This window comes from Misgurnus anguillicaudatus, chromosome 2, assembly GCF_027580225.2.
Source record: "Misgurnus anguillicaudatus chromosome 2, ASM2758022v2, whole genome shotgun sequence".
Lineage (NCBI taxonomy): Eukaryota > Metazoa > Chordata > Actinopteri > Cypriniformes > Cobitidae > Misgurnus > Misgurnus anguillicaudatus.
In genome coordinates this window covers 11088982-11106236 of record NC_073338.2, presented here as the reverse complement: position 1 = coordinate 11106236, position 17255 = coordinate 11088982, and the positions used below count along the sequence as shown (strand labels likewise).

The 17255-nt window shown below is 35.9% G+C and overlaps 1 protein-coding gene across 1 annotated transcript; it reads left to right on the top strand.

Annotated features, from left to right (window-relative positions):
• Positions 1 to 1072: 1072 nt before the first annotated feature.
• Positions 1073 to 16975, top strand: ahrrb (aryl-hydrocarbon receptor repressor b). The gene is given in 9 exon segments (XM_073872743.1): positions 1073 to 1105; positions 1107 to 1135; positions 1713 to 1894; positions 8337 to 8434; positions 10015 to 10104; positions 13102 to 13225; positions 13471 to 13607; positions 13822 to 14009; positions 15401 to 16975. Coding segments are annotated over 9 exon segments (1743 nt in total). The 3' UTR covers positions 16263 to 16975.
• Positions 16976 to 17255: the final 280 nt, after the last annotated feature.

The window sequence follows — 17255 nt, the reverse complement described above, 5'->3', positions numbered from 1 at the left end:
TAGTAAATATTTAACTTAAGTATACCACAGTTTATTTTATAGTTATCTTCACTGCAGAATACTGTCGCATATATTAGCAAAGTGTAAAATTTGGCTATACCACAATATAGGCTATTACAGTTTGCTACAGTTAATTGAGTACTATTCATGTGGGTTAGTTACACAATCTGTTTATTTCACTAGTAGTATATTGTTCGTGAATAAGTTTTGAGCATTTTTTTTCTTCTGCGTACTACTGCCGGTTGCGCGTGCGTAAGGATGCGCGTGGGAATAACCGCCAGCCAATGAGGCTATAAATCATGAGCGCGCGCGTAACCTCGCGCTCATATATAGTTTGCAGTTTCTTGTTGCATTTCTGGATGTTTTGACATTTAAACAGTAAATGTTTAACTCTGTTGGATCTTTCTATTGGGCTGAAGAAGGTTTGCAGAAGCTCTTGGTGGATTTTGGTGAGTTGAGGCTACCTTTTGAGTCTTATTTTGGGATTGTGAATGTTTATTCAGGACTGGAAAATTACGGTAGCACTTTACATAGCATAGTCGTTACATAAATTAACATTAAATATTTCTACAGTTAATATTATTTTCAACATTTACTATTTAATGTTTTTTTTATATTTACTGCACATGACCTAACATGAATGAACAATTGTAACTGTGTTAAAGTTTCTTTTTTTAATGCATTAGCTGCACTGACCAAACACGTAGGCTATTCAAATTTTGGTAATAGATATTTTTGATATATTTTCTAGTAAATATTAAAATTAACACATACGAAGTTTAATAGATGCTTTTTATCAAGAAGCATTTTATCACAATGTTCATCAATTGTTAACAATGTTCATTGTGTAAGTTCAGGTTAACTTATTACAGATTAAACCTTATTGTAAAGTGTTACTTGTGTCTCAACTGTTTGTGCTAAAATGTATTTTCTGTAAGTTTTTCTTTGCATTTTTTCTATAGCGTTTTTCAGTTTTGCCCTATTGCATTAAAATATTTATTTTTGTCTGTCCATTATTGTTTATTCCTATTTTGTTTCCTGTTGTTGTATTGTATTTTGAGACAGGTGAAAGATGATCTCTCCTAGGGATTGTATGTATGCTGGAAAAAAAACGAAGAAAACCTATTCAGAAACAGTTGAGTATTTTAAGTTATTGCTTTTCACACCATACTTTTAAAGCATCTATATACAAATAATGTTCCTGTATTCACATGACTACACTTTCAGAAAAATAGGTACAAAAGCTGTCTCTGTGGTGGTACCCTTTCAAAAAGATTGCATATTAATATCTCAATTGTATACATTAGGATCTTTTTAAAGGGGTACCAATGACACTTTTTGTACCTTTTTGCCAAAATCAATGGTTTGTTTCTCAGGGAATACAGATACTGATCAAATGTAAATGCACTGAAGCCTAAGTTGCTTTGGATAAGTGTCTGCTGAGTCGATTACTGCAAATCAGTGGTCTCCAAATAAAAACAAGTAAAACAAAAACATTTTGAGTAGACCATATCAAAAAGTAGCCCTCAAGATTGTTTTATCCATTGTGGTAGTTCACAAAAAGGTTGGAGACCACTACTATAAATTAATGTATATGGTAATAGTATTCACAAGTAATAACGTGTAATATTAGAGACATAAGTATCAAAGCAGTAAATAAGGCCACATTTATGTTTGATCTGTGACATTAAATGAATAATTTGTGCATGCAGTAAACCAGAGAAATTAGGAGAGAAATCAAATCCATCTAAGAGACACCGTGACCGTCTGAACGCCGAACTGGAGAGGCTGGCAAATCTCCTTCCCTTCAATCCTGATGTCATTTCCAAACTGGACAAATTGTCAGTGTTGAGACTCGGCGTGAGTTACCTGCGAGTGAAGAGCTTCTTTCAAGGTAGAGAGAATTTTCTTGCCGAAGATAACTTAAAGCATTCCTTCATTCAATTGGTGTCCAAATATATTTTGGGTCTGTACCCACTGCACATTAAGTCAAGGATTTCAGGATTGAGGGGCTTTATAAGAATATGCAATCTAAGGTTCCTAAAAGGTTTAAAGTCGGACTGTGTGGTTTCACAGACTTAAAGGGGACATATCATGAAAATCTGAAGTGCTATAATTAGGTCCCCAGTGCTTCTATCAACCTATAAAAATGTAAAAAAGATCAACCCAGTAACTTAGTTTAGGTAAACCATTCTCTGCAAGCATGTGAAAAAATAGCTCATTGAAATCTGGCACCCCTTGTGATGTCAGAAGGGGATAATACCGCCCCTTAATCGGCACTATCAAACCACAGCACTGCCATTTAGTGCAGAGATCAGCTCATTTGCATTTAAAACAACACACCCAAACATACAAAGTGGCAATTTTAACATGTTATAATAAATTATCTAATGATATTTAGAACTTCACATACATCCTGGGTACAGCAAAGATTTATTTGACATTTTTCTTGTCTTGTAAAATGTCCCCTTTAAAAATAATGAAGAATGTTGAGCCATAACCAGTTCCTTTCCACAAACTTTTGCCACAAAAAGTTCTTTGGCCAACAAAAAATGTTCTTCTATGGCATCTCTGCGATAAATCATTTCAGCGCTGTTATTTTTAATAGTGTGGCTATGTTTGTTTTTGAGAGATTGCTCTCTTGTACACACATGCTGTTTGTTGTGACTGTGGTTTATGGTTTGAGTATTAGACCGGATCAGTGCTGGTCTGCTTGTGTGGCAGGTGGGTATTTGAGCATCTTCCAAATATAATACCCAATGGTGTAGTGCTTGGTTGTTTTAACCCATTATTGGGTCGGAATTAAACATTTTCCAGGTTAATTTAACCCAACAGCTGGCTTGTTTCCCCTTTTGACATAATGCTGAACTGAAAATAAAATTTTATTTTTAAAGGTGCTCAAGGGACAGGGAGGGCAGAGCTGTGATCTTAGTATTTTTTTTGGATATGTTTTACCCATTTCAGAATGGGTTATTTTTGTGTCGAAAAGGGACAAACCCAGCCACTGGATTAAATGAAGCCAGGAAATGTTTATATTTGACCCAACAATGGGTTTAAATAAGCCTGCATTTTGGGTTGAAACAACCAAGCATAGGTTAAATTACAACGTGCCGAGTTCGTCCATTTTTGACCCAACGCTGTGTGTGGTTAAATGAAATTTTATAATGCCTGATTCCTAAATGACTTGATATGAAACGTCGCAGATCTCTTACAGTCAATGTGAGTGTTCAAATGTTCAAACTCATTTTCTGTGACCTTCATGCAAGGCATAACATATAGGCAACGTCAGCCTAATGTAACAGGAGTTTTTTTTTTTTGTTGTAGATCCAGATAATTTGACAGATCAAAATAAATGGTCCCTAGCTGTAACTGGGGCAGTACCCTTTAAAAAGATCAGGGTTCCCACGGGTCCTTGAAATCCTTGAAAGTTTGTGAATATGGGGGGAAAAATTCAAGGCCCTGGGAAGTTTTTGAAAATATACATACATAGATACAGGTCATTGAAAGTGCTTGAATCTATTTTATGCAAGAAGTTTTCTGGAAAAAAAATCCGTGTAGGATAATATCATAAATATTTCCATCTTTAAGCACACGTGCTAAACTGTTCACTGTAAATGCTTATATCTTCTGTATGCAAATGTTGATTCATACCAAAATCTTTTTTTGCATAGTTGTGTTTGACACATAAAAACGTCTCGGGTTACATATGTAACTGTTGTTCCCTTAGAAGGGAACGAGACGCTGCGTCTCCCTTGCCATACTTCCTGTGTCCCTGTAACGCCGTCTTTGTCAATATTTCAGATAGTGATATACTTCCTGGCTCCCACATCACCCTGTCTTTGTAGTTAAGCCTCACCATTGATTGAATTTGATATACACATTCAGATGCACTTACCCCTGGAGGCGTCCCCAAAGTGTCACCGTAGTGACGCAGTGTGAGTTCCCTCGAAAGAGAACTGTAACAATGTATCTTAAAAGGTAACACGATAACCTTGCTCTCACTTGAATTGTGTCCCCACATTTAGTCCTTGAATTTGAGGGTATTGGACCTGGAAAGTCCTTGAAATGTCCTTGAATTTGAAGTTAACTAAAGTGTGGGAACCCTGAAAGGTCCTATAAAATGTACCATATATATAAAATGTATGTATACAGACATGTATGCAGATGGTATCAAGTACCTTTGAGATACTATTACAATATCATCTCCTTGGGTGCAAAGGCGTACTTTTAAGGGTGACAACTATATAGGGCTTATTTTTTTCCTGACAGTAGTGGTTCAGTCTCTATCCTTGAGCTTCCAGTATCATGTACAGTTTTTCATCTGACGCTCTGCAAATCCTCCTTGTCTGGTTGTTGCGTGCAGATTTGGGAAATTCTTTCTGAAGTCTTCATTCCTGAAAACATTCTTCTGTTTGTTTCCATCATGTGTGTTGAAAGCTGATTGATGATTCAAGCATCCAGCATTTTGTGTGTGTGGAACATCTGTTTGACAATTTTTCTCCCTCACTTGTGTGAGAATTCCTGATCATATTTATCCCAAATGCATCTTTGATCTTTATTTACATTGTGCCCATTAATAAGCTGTTTGATTCCCTAATTATCCCTGTAAAGATTAAGCATTTCGTATTGTCACCCTGGCTTTCAAACAGATTTTTTGTTGACGCAAAGTCAACAACCAAACACCAAAAATGTGTTTTTGAAAGGCTGAGATATTTATTGTCAACATCAAACCCTTTCAGTAACAACATTTATGGGGTCCGTATTTGTTGGCAACTTTCATCCGCATGCGATGTCGTGCAAACAACTGGTAAATGACCCACATACTTCAAAGAGGAGTCGGCTGTTAAACACGGTTCTGTTGCGTGACAACTTCAATAATGACATGGTGAGAACTTATGGCAAACCCTTTATTGTGTACTCGCATGCAGTTTACCCCCCCTGTCCTTCAAGAACAACTTTACATCAATGAAGCGGTCATTTGAAATGCGCATTGGGTAGTAACATATTTGCTTCATAAATGATGTGCTTTGTGTTATTATTTGCCGCATGGCTTTACAAAACTGTTCTTGAGAAAATCCTGGAAATGTTTTAAAATCACCATGCAATGCTTAGAAGCAATTATTTCAGTCAAAACTTAAAATATACATTCTTAGAGAAACTTTTAGGTTAGGACTTCAACCTAAAACCTTCATCCTGTAGTTTGTTCACAAACGTAGCGTTTATGCAGTGTTTAAAAAACAACAGAGAAATCGTTTTTGTCAAAATGTGTTTTTAAAAAGGAAAGATTTGGAATAAAAAAAGAAAAATTGATTGATGTGAAATTGCATTTCATTAAACTCATAAGACCTCAAAGGCTCATGAAACCAACTTAGATGCATTTTTATTGTTGCTGTCTTGGCGTAACTGATAAAATGTGTTTTTAAATGACATACAGAACACAATGGATCAAAATTGAGCTGTTTTTGTCATTTTAGCAGTATTGTGCACAATTCATTCATGAGTTATTTGATTCTTCATTTCCTGTACATTTCAAATCTACAGGTGTACACTACCAATATAGACGGCCCTAAATCTAACTGATATAGACTAAAAACTTCATATATATCCTATTGCTATTATTTTTGGTTAATTACCTTTCCACATTCTCCCCGTCATTGCCAACCATCATAATGACCATTATGTGATGCCTAAGGTTTTGTTTGCCTGTCCAATACTATATTCAAGAGTTTTGCACAGTTTTTAAACACTGCAAAACAATGTTAAGTTAAAAGGAATTGGTGGAAAAATGAAAAAATTTGGAAAGGTTTGATGTGTTTTGATTATTAAACAAAGAGTGTTTTGAAGGCATGGAGGTAAATTTCTTCATCTGATGTTTTCTTTTCAATTTCCGAGTTGTAAGTCATCAAATCTAATCTTGTATTATTTTAATCACTGTCTTGTTACCTAAAACAGCATTTTGAAACATGTCAGTAACTCCTAGTAATTTTTACACAGCGGGGTTAGTTGTCACACAACGTTACTGTGAAGCCTCAGGTATACAATGATAATGAACGAAAACAATGTAAATACTATTAATTAAAATGATAACTGTTAATACAATATCAGGGGAAATAATTCACAATTTTGTCTTAATTGTGCAAAAATTCACAAAACAAAATTCTATATTTCTATGCATTGATCCATGACACAAGGATGGTTAGATGAAGGATCGCAGATGGATGGATGTGTGGATATCTATCTATTATACGCAGATATATAAACCATATCAACCTTTAGTATAGACATAATTTATCGAATAATTTATGTTTAAACTAAAATATCTAGCAGGTGTTACAACAAACCCTTTGTTTGTAACAATGAACCCCATCTATGGGGTAAGTTATAACGTGCCACTTTCGGTGTAATTGTACGATCACGGTAGATCCAGGGTTCCCACGCTTTAGTTAACTTCAAATTCAAGGACCTTTCGAGGACTTTCCAGGTCCAATACCCTCAAATAATTCAAGGACTAAATGTGGGGACACATTTCAAGTGAGAGCAAGGTTACATGGTGTTACCTTTTAAGATATATTGTTACAGTTCCCTTTCGAGGAAACTCACGCTGCGTCACTGCGGTGACACTTTGGGGACGCCTCCAGGGAGGTAAGTGCGTCTGAATGTGTATATCAAATTCAACCAATGGTGAGGCTTAACAACATAGACAGGGTGACGCATGTCGCTATCTGAAATATTGCCAAAGACAGCGTTACAGGGATGCAGGACGTATGACAAAGGAGACGCAGCGTCTCGTTCCCTTCTCAGGGAACAACAGTTACATACGCAACCAGAGATGTTTTCATTTGTCAAACACAAAAAAAAGATTTTGGTATGAATCAACATTCGCATACAGAAGATATAAGCATTTAAAGTGAACAGTTTAGCATGTGTGCTTAAGTCTAAAATCTGTATTATATTATCCTACACAACACAGGGAATAATATGGATTTTTTTTCAGAAAACTTCTTAAATAAAATAGATTCAAGCACTTTCAATGACCTGCATCTATGTATGTATATTTTCAAAAACTTCCCAGGGCCTTGAATCCCCCCCCCCAGATTCACAAACTTTCAAGGATTTCAAGGACCCGTGGGAACCCTGTTCATTTGTAGCAGAGATGAATCTAACTCAATATTTTTTAAATAAAGTTACTTTGTGCCGCGCTCTACCTTAAATCACGTTGACCGGTTGTCAAGTCAAAGGTTGCATTGGGCCATTGAAGAAATGCAATATTAATTTGACAAAACAAGTGGTTTTAAACATTAAAACCAGTCAAAAAGCATATTTACTTGACATGTTATTGTCTAAATGTTTTAATGGGGTGTAATTAGTATTTTTTGTGATTTCCTAATAACTTATTGTAAGAATTAACATAAGATGTTTTCCTGTAGCTCAGTTCATGCATTGTGTTAGCACCAAAAAAGTTGTGTGTTTGAACCTCAGGGAACATGCATAGTCATTTCGTATAAAAGCGTCTGTCAAATGCGTAAATGTAAATACTTTAATCATACAGAAAAGTTTGTGTTCTCCATCTAGGGAATGAAATTATGGGAGGATGAACGCTGTGTAAATTCAAAACGGCTGCTTGAGAATCCTCATCAAGTCAATTGTGCTTCAGATCCAGATTATACGCATGATATGCTATATTTGTGTAGTCTAAACATCACATCAGTCTGTTTGTAGTTATCATCTTCACTTTGATGCTATTATATTTGACTGTAAGTGGCCACAGAATGTTCAAAAATATTGCAAAACATTTGGATGAACAAAGAAGGGCACTTAGCTGCCACAATAAAGACTTGGGCACATTCTTTGGGTTAGTCTGTGATCATTCTCGATCAGTCGTGAAACTGAAAAACTCATCTAGTGATGTGCTTGACTGAGAGCAGATGTGGAACAGTCGGTCGGTCACCGTCTTTAGCTTCTTCAGTTAGCTTGGACTGATCAGCCGTGACAGGGCTGTGTTTAAGAAATCTGCAACATTTTTTGTTTTATATATATAAAGTGCATCTGGCATGTTTTCTTGTAACTCAGTAATTTCACATTAATGGCAATAAAAAAGCTTATTAGTCAGTAATCGTAATGCTTAAATTTTTACTTCATTGGTATTTAACACATTTGACTTTAATTTGCTGCAACAATGGATATTCATTTTATATATAAAGCAAGTAAAAAGTACTCTACTTATTACAATTCAATAACATTGTTTACACAGTTTGTTTTGTGCAACTGTTTAATTTGTTAGTGTAACTTACACTAACTCCTCACCGCTGCTATCTCTTTGTGCTCTTTCCATACAGCAGTGACCGAGAAAGACGATCACAGTAGGGATGCCTCAAAGCCGGACCACGGCAAGGAGATTCTGTCCTATGTGATAGACAGTGACCTCCTTCTACAGGTAAATACAGTGGGCGTGTATATAACGCATTTGCCATATAACATTGCTGTTCACAGACATTACTTATTTTTAAAGAGCACCAATGATCCGAGTCACGGTTTACATTTCCTTTGGTGTGTAAGTGTGTATTATTTCATGTTAACGATATGCAAAAGGTACAAACCCCAAAGTAAACGATGACGCGAGTTATCGTTTCCAACTTAAATCTCTTTTCTCGGACTACAACAAACACACAGATTGTAGGCAACGGTTGACTTCCTGGGATTGGTGATGTAGACAAGACCGACATTAGCCTCTTTCACACAGTAATTCTGGTAAATTACCATGAATTTACCAGAATGAATTTACCAGTAAATACAAAAATGTGCTGTTCACACACGCAGTGGCGTTCCGTTATTTTACCAGTAAGACATCATTCACACATCAGTTAAAAATACCGGTAAATTCGTTGAGAAAGCGGAAGTACCTGTAGCACGCGGCGAGCTCAGTGTTGTATTTGTAAACAATCCACGTCGTTCATATCCACGGTCCGTATTTTGCTGTTTTCACGTCTGTGGTAAACAGTCGCGAAGTTGCTCATGACCAAACAACATTGAATGAGACGACGTCAAACCGAAAATGCGTTTTTAACAACACTACTGTTTGCACGTTAGCCTTCACAGAGGGCGTGCTAAGGATGTAGGCAATTCGGCGGTAAGCTGTTTTAAACAACTTTGGTGAAGAAATGTGGACGTAAACTTCAGGTGTGCTCAACTTTCAAGCAGCATGTGTGTGGAAACGTCAGCAAACACTGCGGGGGTAAGCGCGTCATCTGTATTAAAACGCTATGATTGGCCCGAAGCTGTCAGCACGGTCTGACGTCGTCTGTTCTAAATGCCGGTAATCCTATAATTTTCGTTCACACATAGCGCTTACCGGTAAATTACTGGTAATCTTACAACCTGTCTTACTGGTAAATTGGGAGCACTGATTTACCGGAAAGGTTCTGTTCACACATGATCTGTTAACTGCAATTTACCAGCAAATTACCAGTAAAGACTGTATGTGTGAAAGGGACTATTATCATAATTCCTACCGCTTACAGCCTGTAAGTTAACTCCTGTTAGCATTGCATTGTGAGCGAATCTTTTAAACATGGTAGGGAGCGTCAGAGGCCAATCACTACAAACAGATTAGCTGGCCAATCAGCGCTTTTCAAATCTGTGCGTTTCAGGAAGAAAATGAAATCTGGAGCTATAAAAATGTACGGTATGTAAAAAATAATGTTTTTTTACCATAAAAACGTAAACACATTGTATTGTACCAAACACACAAAATAATGTTTTTAGCAATGAAAAAGGTATTCTTTAAACTTTCAAAATATACAGCACAATCTTATCGTTTCTTTCATTTTTGTTTTATAATAATTTGCTTGTGCGCCAGTGACGGTTATTTATTTGTATTTTTTATGCTTCACATTGTACAATTTTATGGGAGTTAGCCACATTGTGAAATGGCGATGATTTCCTGTGATATCCATCTAAAATATTGTTTCATGTGTCGTGTAGACCTGCAATAATCCATCACTGTGTCTCCTATAGTCTCTGACTGGATTCGCATTGATCATCGGTACAGATGGAGTTATCTTCTACGCATCTTCCACTATCGTCGATTACCTGGGATTTCATCAGGTAACTGCAAACATGGCTCTTTCGACATCAACATCAAAATAATGCACGGCGTGCTTATGATATAAAGTTAATTTTATACAGAGGTCTGTCAACTTTATTGTAATAGGAAACTTTAGTAACATTAGTGACTACCTAATGAGCGTTTAGTGCAGGGGTGGGGAATCTTGGTCATGGAGGGCCACTCTCCTGCCGAGTTAAGCTTTAACCCTACACACCTGCATGTCATTTCCAAGTAGTAATCCTGAACACTTTCCCTGTGTCCAAAATCGCATACTGTGACCTAGAAACTCCTCTCCAGGGAGCTCACGGGATAGTAAAGTGTCCATTGGATGCACATTTCAAAATCTTGCCGGTCATCCAGGTATTTTTCGCCTACAGTTGTTTTTTTTGCACACTATATATTATGGAAGTAGGCAATTTCGGACGCAGGGTGTGATTAGATTTTTTCAGTTGTATTTAATAGGCTTTATGCCCAGCTGCACTACTTCCACTACTAAGTAGTGCAGCTGGGCATAAAGCCTATTAGGATTGAAACTGAACTCTGCAGGACAGTGGCCCTCCAGGACCAGATTTCCCACTGCTGGTTTAAGTAAAGCATATAAAAATGAATTGTATGTGGAGTTTCTTTTTAGCAAATACATTTAAAGGGACAGTCCACTTTAAAAAAAAATTCTCATTTTCCAGCTCCCCTAGAGTTAAACATTTGATTATCACTGTTTTGGATCCATTCAGCTGATCTCTGGGTTTGGCGGTACCACTTTTAGCATAGCTTAGCATAATCCATTGAATCTGATTAGACCACTAATCAAAGAGTTTAGATTTATTTCTATTTAAAACTTGACTCTTCTGTAGTTACAATGTGTACTAAGACCGACAGAAAATTAAAAGTTGCGATTTTCTAGGCAGATATGGTTAGGAACTATACTTTTATTCTGGTGTAATAATCGAGAACTTTAGTGCAGTAACATGGCTGCAGCAGGCGTAGTGATATTACGCAGTGCCTGAAAATAGTCCCCTGCGATTGAAAGTTACTAAGTGGACTACTTTCGGGCTTTGCTTAATATCATTGCCCCTGCTGCAGCCATGTTATGGCAGCAAAGTCTTTGATTATTACACCAGAATGAGAGTATAGTGCCTAACCATATCTGCCTAGAAAATCACAACTTTTAATTTTCTGTCAGTCTTAGTACACGATGTAACTACAGAAGAGTCAAGTTTTAAATAGTAAAAATATCTAAACTCTTTGGTTATTTTTGACCGGGATGCTAATGGTCTAATCAGATTCAATGGATTATGCTAAGCTATGCTAAAAGTGGTAGCGCCAGACCCGGAGATCAGCTGAATGGATTTCAAAACGGTGAAAATCTAATGTTTAACTCCAGGGAGGGGAGCTGGAAAATGAGCATATTTAAAAAAAAAAAGTGGAATGTCCCTTTACAATAAAACCATGTGGGCATCAGAAAAATGTAAACACACATGTGGGGTTGTACTTAAAATGGCCACTTCCACTGTAACAGGTGTGTAAATACATCAGAATGTGTCATGCTTTCAAGGTTGCCAGGTTTTCACAGCAAAACCCACCCAATTACTATTCAAAACTAGCTCGAAAATCGCATTACAGAGGTAAAAATGTGTTTTTGGCAGGGTTTATCTGCTAAAATTCGCATTCCGGAAAAATATCACATTATTGGGGTCGCTTCAACCAGCGGACATAAAATCAGCCCGTGGCAACAGTGCAAAAGTGGCCCAAATCTGCAATAAAACCACAAACTTGGCAACCCTTCACGCTCTAAACCTTTTCCTATTTCAAAATATAAAAGTAGTCTTTCATTCACGCCTCAGTTTATTTAAGTGTTTTGTAGTCTCATACTTGGCAAACATTACACTGCGAATCTCACAAAAACACGTCCACATTGCACCCCATAATTAGAAGAGCAAAAAATCTATATTTTTAATCAAAGACAATGAAACTCGTATGGTTTCTTCTTAATGATATATTCTTGGTGGTTAAAAATGTAACGATAAAAATATCACAATGCAACATGGTCCTAAAATAAGCTTTATTAGGCTTTGTAATATTTTTATTATGATTTAATTTTAAATTGGTTGGTGAAATGTTTCTGGCAGCTTCTGTGAGATTCCTCCTCTAATGGGAATTTGATCATAGTTCGGCATGAGACATGAAAGGCCGGTGGAAAGCTTTGCATGTCCCGAGTTGGAAAATAAAAGGAAGGTTGAATATTTTTGGTTGGTTTATGAACAAGTGGGTTGGTTGCGTCATAAATGGTGTCTCAGACTTTTGTTTTTCATCAGCAAAGAGTCACATCTGTCCGCATGCAAGCAGGCCCACTGTCACGCAACACAAACATGCTGCTCATGAGACATGTTATATACAGGAACTCAAGCAAATACACAAGAATGAACAAATGATAACAATTGAAAAGAAAATTAGGTTATGAGAAAAGCCTTCACAAGGAGCATTTCAAGTTTTTAATGTGATTCAATAGAAAATGAATCAAAGAAAACATATGAAAACACTTCAAGTTAAATTGAGAAATTACAGTTGATCTTATTTACTTGCTTAATACACAATCCATTTCAGCTGTTTTTCTGCTCCTCCCCTCCAACAACCTGAACATTTTTGCAACATAACATTTTATGAATCTTAATTTAATATTTTATATTTTTAAGAATATTAAGTTTAGCAATGATATTAAAATTAAACTTATTGTCTGCAAATAGATGATGATACCTTTAATCTTCACTTTTCTGACCATATTTGCATTTACTTTATAAAGACTTTTAAGTTAATTTATAAAATGCTTTCTTTTTTAGTTCACACAGATATTTTTCACTAATATTTCAAAACTTGCAAGTGTAACATTCTGTGAATAATTTGCTTGTATATTGTGTTGTATGTAATGCATTTCAGACGTTCAGGCTTAGTTTCATTCATCATGTTATCTGTCATGTTATCATCGTAACTCTCTTTGGCAGACAGACGTGATGCACCAGAACTTCTTTGATTATATCCATGTGGAGGAACGTCACGAGTTTTGGAGACAGCTACACTGGTCCATGAACCCCAGCCAGTCAGACCCTCAAACCACCGGAGACACGAGTGTGTATAATACCATTCCTCATTACACTCAGTTTGCTCAGACTAAATGTTTTTGTCTGTAATGTACTTTATTGTAAGGCACAAAAGTCACATGTGTCCGACTGTCCGGGTACATCTAGAATAAATTCGCTCAAAATGAAATTATGATTCGGGCCACATTTTCTTCTGTAGAAATAAAAGAAATTTAGCTGAAAGCTGTTTACCGTTAAACAAACATATTTTTTTCTGTATGTTATTTGTAATAGTAGATGAGGCTGCTGTGATGGTTCATCTGTTCAGCGCCCAGGCGACTGATGGGGTTCGTCCTGACCTGTCGCCCTTCCTCACGCGCTGCTTCATAGCCAGAATACGCTGCCTGCTGGACAGCACATCCGGCTTTCTGGTCAGTTTTGGCACCACAGGTAGACCTGACGTTAGATTTGAGCAGATTTCTCATCAGTTTGTCCTGATCTGTAATGATCAGAACATTTGAGGAAATAAAATGTAGCTCATCAGATGTATCTGTTAATTTCTTGCTTTAATTGGGGGGCTTAAACCCCTCTTGTATTCTGTGTATACTCATCATTGACTCTGTGGTTTCCTGTGGTCTTGTGTAGAGCCTGCAGTTTAATGGCAGTCTGAAGTTCCTGAAGGGTCAGAAGAGAAACACAAACACTGGAGCTCTGCTGCCTCCTCAGCTCGCTCTGTTCTGTGTGGCTGTTCCTGTAGTTGTGTCCTCCAATACAGAGCTCACAGTCAAGAGGATGATGATGATGAAGAGCAAACACAGAACATCTGCCAGCAGGTCTGAATGCCTGTCTGACTACCTGTCTGTCTGCTTGTGTCTTTCATTCGTTTACTCTTTCGTTTGTTCCTTTGTTTGTTTGTTTATTTGGTTGTTCGCTTATTCATTCTTTTGTTTGTTCTTTAGTTCGTTCTTTTGTTTGTTTATTTGTTTGTTCGTTTTTTCATTCATTCTTTTGTTCGTTCTTTCATTCATTTTTTCCGTTCCCTTGTTCTTTCTTTTGTTTGTTGTTAAGTTCTGCTGTTTTTTGTTTTGTTCATTTTTTCATTTATTCTTTTGTTCATTTTTTCGTTTGTTTATTTGTTTGTTCTTTTCGTAGTTTTTTTTTATTTGTTCTTTCATTAGTTTGTTCGTTCTTTAGTTCGTTCTTTCATTTATTTTTTTCCATTCCCTTGTTCGTTCTTTTGTTTGTTGTTTAGTTCTGCTGTTTGTTTTTGTTCGTTTTTCATTTGTTCTTTCGTTAATTTTTTCGTTCTTTTGTTGGTTCTTTGGTTTGTTTGTTCTCTTCGTTGTTTTTTCATTTGTTTTTTCATTCGCTCTTTCGTTTGTTCTTTTGTTTGTTTTTTCGTTCGCTCTTTTGTTTGTTCTTTTGTTCGTTTGTTTGTTCTTTTCGTTCTTTTTTCATTTGTTCTTTAGTTCGTTCTTTCATTCGTTTTTTTTGTTCGTGTTCGTTCTTTTGTTTGTTCTTTGGTTCGCTCTTTCGTTTGTTCTTTTGTTTGTTCTTTTGTTTATTTGTTTGTTTTTTCCTTCTTTTTTCATTTGTTCTTTAGTTCGTTCTTTCATTCGTTTTTTTGTTTGATCTTTCGTTCATTTTTTTGTTTGTTTGTTTGTTCTTTTCATTCGTTTTTCATTCGTACTTTTGTTCCTTCTTTCATTAATTTTTTTGTTTGCTCTTTTGTTCGTTGTTTTGTTTGTTTATTTGGTTGTTCTTTTGTTTGTATATTGTTTGTTCTTTTTGTTCTTTTTTCATTTGTTCTTTAGTTTGTTCTTTTATTTGGTTTTTTGTTCACTTGTTCTTTAGTTCTTTTATTCGTTCTTTAGTTATTTCGTTTGTCCTTTCATTTGTTTACTCTTTCGTTCATTCTTTTGTTTGTTTTTTCTTTTTGTTTGTTTTTTATTCGTTCTTTCGTTTTTTCGTTTGCTTGTTCATTCTTTAATTCTTTTTTTCATTCTTTCATCTGTTTTTTCATTCGCTCTTTTGTTCGTTCTTTTGTTTGTTTTTTGTTTGTCTGTTCTTTCCTCCTTTTTGTTTTGTTCTTTCTTCCTTCGTAAGATTATTATGCATTAATGTCAAACATGCACACAACATAAAATATTATTAATGGGTTTTAAGGTGACAGTGGATATTGTCATTTTAATCAGTTAAACTTTTATTTCCGCATTCATAAAAGGTTCGGTGTTTTCCATGGCTCATCTGACAGCGCCTGGTCAAGCTCTTCATGTCCTGAAAGTTCCAGATCAGCCCTGGCCAATAGGATGGGATTCAGAGGAGATGCCAGTAAAACCCAAGAGCAACCTCTCAACTTCTGTGTTTCATCTCTGGTCAGCTCTAGACTGCAGGATGTTCCCTGGAAAGCCCACTGTCTTGTTGCTTCGTGCCCAGGGTCCGGCAGTATCTACCACACCCATACTGGAAAATTACAAACTGATTGCGACACACGTAGGCTCAATAGTTACAGTGAAGAGGAGAGTTACGGCATTAATGGAAAAAGTGAAAGAAGAAACTATGTGCAAAATGAATGTTATAACAACATGATTCTCCCCAAAGCAATTAAAACCGAACAGGATTCAGATTCTGAAAATGGGTGTAACAAACATGGCATGCATTGGTTCCCTCAATATCCACAGATAAAAACTGAAGCTGAATATTATGACAACTACACCTCATGTCAAAGGGGTAAAACTGCCATTAACCCTCACCTCAATGGACACCACAAGCATCTCTACGCAGTAGTCGGCAAACCTCTCAAGTGTGTCCTGAACAAAAGCCTGAAGTACTGTGACGTTTTAAGTGGCAGTCAGGATGGATATGAGTTTGCAAATTCCTCTGTGGATCATAAACGCTACATGCAGGATATCCGCCTGGCTTATGAGTTCAGGAGTCAGGGAATGAAGCAGGAGATCAAACAAGAAACTTTCGAACATCCAATTTGGTCTGACAGTTGTCATGATTTTAGTCAAGTGCAAAGAAATATCACTACAAGCTACACCGTGAGCAACCCCAAAGCAAACCCATATGTTTACATGCAGTGACTTATATGACCAACTGCTGCTGTTAGGAAATAAAGTCTTTATTAAAAAAGATCTAACTGGTACAACAATTAAATGCAAATGCTCAGGATTTCTGCTATTTTGAGACAAAGAAAAATAAACTTTTTATTTTTAAAAAAGTTTTACATTTTGTAATTTTCCATTTGGATAATGTTGACCTCAATGTTTTTTGTGTGGCACACACATGGTTTGCTATTCCCACCTGAGTTTTTTTTATAATTTGTAAAAGATTATAGTCACAATTTGAATTCAAAGTATTCCTGTAGCTTAATTGGTAGGTCATTTTGTTAGCATTGCAATGGGTCATGGGTTTGATCCCAGAAGACACATAATAAAAAACATATATTAAAAAGCACTGTAAGTTGTTTTAAATTAAAGCATGGATCAAATGTGACAATGTAAATTCATCTCTTACAAATATAACCTACAGAGGTCATATACATTTGTACATTTTAACTAGGGCTGGGCATAGACTAATCTGGATTAATCTCATACAAAGTAAAAGTAATTTTTCAGATAATGTGAGTTTGTGCTGTGTGTAAATTTTATATTTAACCACACACACATACATATATATAGATATATACATTTAAGAAATTTTGTATTTATATATCGTTTTTTATTTATATATAATATAGAATATACTAAAATATAAATAAATATATATACACATGTAAATGTTTCTTAAAGACACATGAATGTGTGTGTGTGTATTTATACATACATAATAATTACACACAGCACAAACTTATGTTATGCAAAAAATGTTTTATTTTGTATTAGATTAATCTATGCCCAGCCCTAATTTTAAGCAGTATTACCATGAAATACACACTTTCTCCAATAAAATAAAATAATTTGTAATCAGGTTGTCATTTTTGTTTACTGTCATAATTTGTCTTTTGTAATTTGGTTATTTGTCATTGTTTTCATTTATATTCTTTATTTATTGCTTTTATCATTTTGTACGTCTAA